This window comes from Cariama cristata, unplaced genomic scaffold (genome assembly GCF_000690535.1).
Source record: "Cariama cristata isolate BGI_N322 unplaced genomic scaffold, ASM69053v1 scaffold36535, whole genome shotgun sequence".
In the NCBI taxonomy this organism is placed as follows: Eukaryota; Metazoa; Chordata; class Aves; order Cariamiformes; family Cariamidae; genus Cariama; species Cariama cristata.
Genome location: NW_009617572.1, coordinates 25,326 through 25,709, shown reverse-complemented (window position 1 = coordinate 25,709; position 384 = coordinate 25,326). Strand labels below are relative to the sequence as shown.

The window sequence follows — 384 nt, the reverse complement described above, 5'->3', positions numbered from 1 at the left end:
GGGGATAAAAGCGACAACCGGGGAGATGGTGCAGCCCTCACTGATGTTTTGGAGTTGACTGGGAAAGGAGGCAGTGAGGGACTCCCACTAACTGGCAAAACTGGAGCAATAAGCAATACAGATGCTTTTTATTTTATTTCTTCAAGAACTAGAATCAATTTTATTGAAACGAGGACCAATGTAGCAGAAGACGGTGATTGTGAATTACGAGTGACCTATGATATGATAGGAGGCTTAAGCAGACAGCTCAAAACGATTAGAGAAACAGTTGAACTGCCCTTGAAGCAAGCTGAACTGTTCAAGAGTTACGGTATGATGCCTAAGAGTTGGCTTTCTTCATTTGATACTAGTTTTTTTTCTTTAACATGACTTCCCCCCCCCTGC

General features: G+C 42.7%; 1 protein-coding gene across 1 annotated transcript in view; it reads left to right on the top strand.

The window, feature by feature from the left end:
- SPATA5 (spermatogenesis associated 5) overlaps positions 1–384 on the top strand; it is a gene marked incomplete at both ends in the record, with an annotated part of 26,292 nt that overhangs the window by 5,619 nt on the left and 20,289 nt on the right. Inside the window, one exon of the mRNA XM_009700575.1 lies at positions 2–310. Within this exon, the coding sequence (XP_009698877.1) occupies positions 2–310 (309 nt within the window). The remainder of the gene's footprint in view (position 1; positions 311–384) is intronic.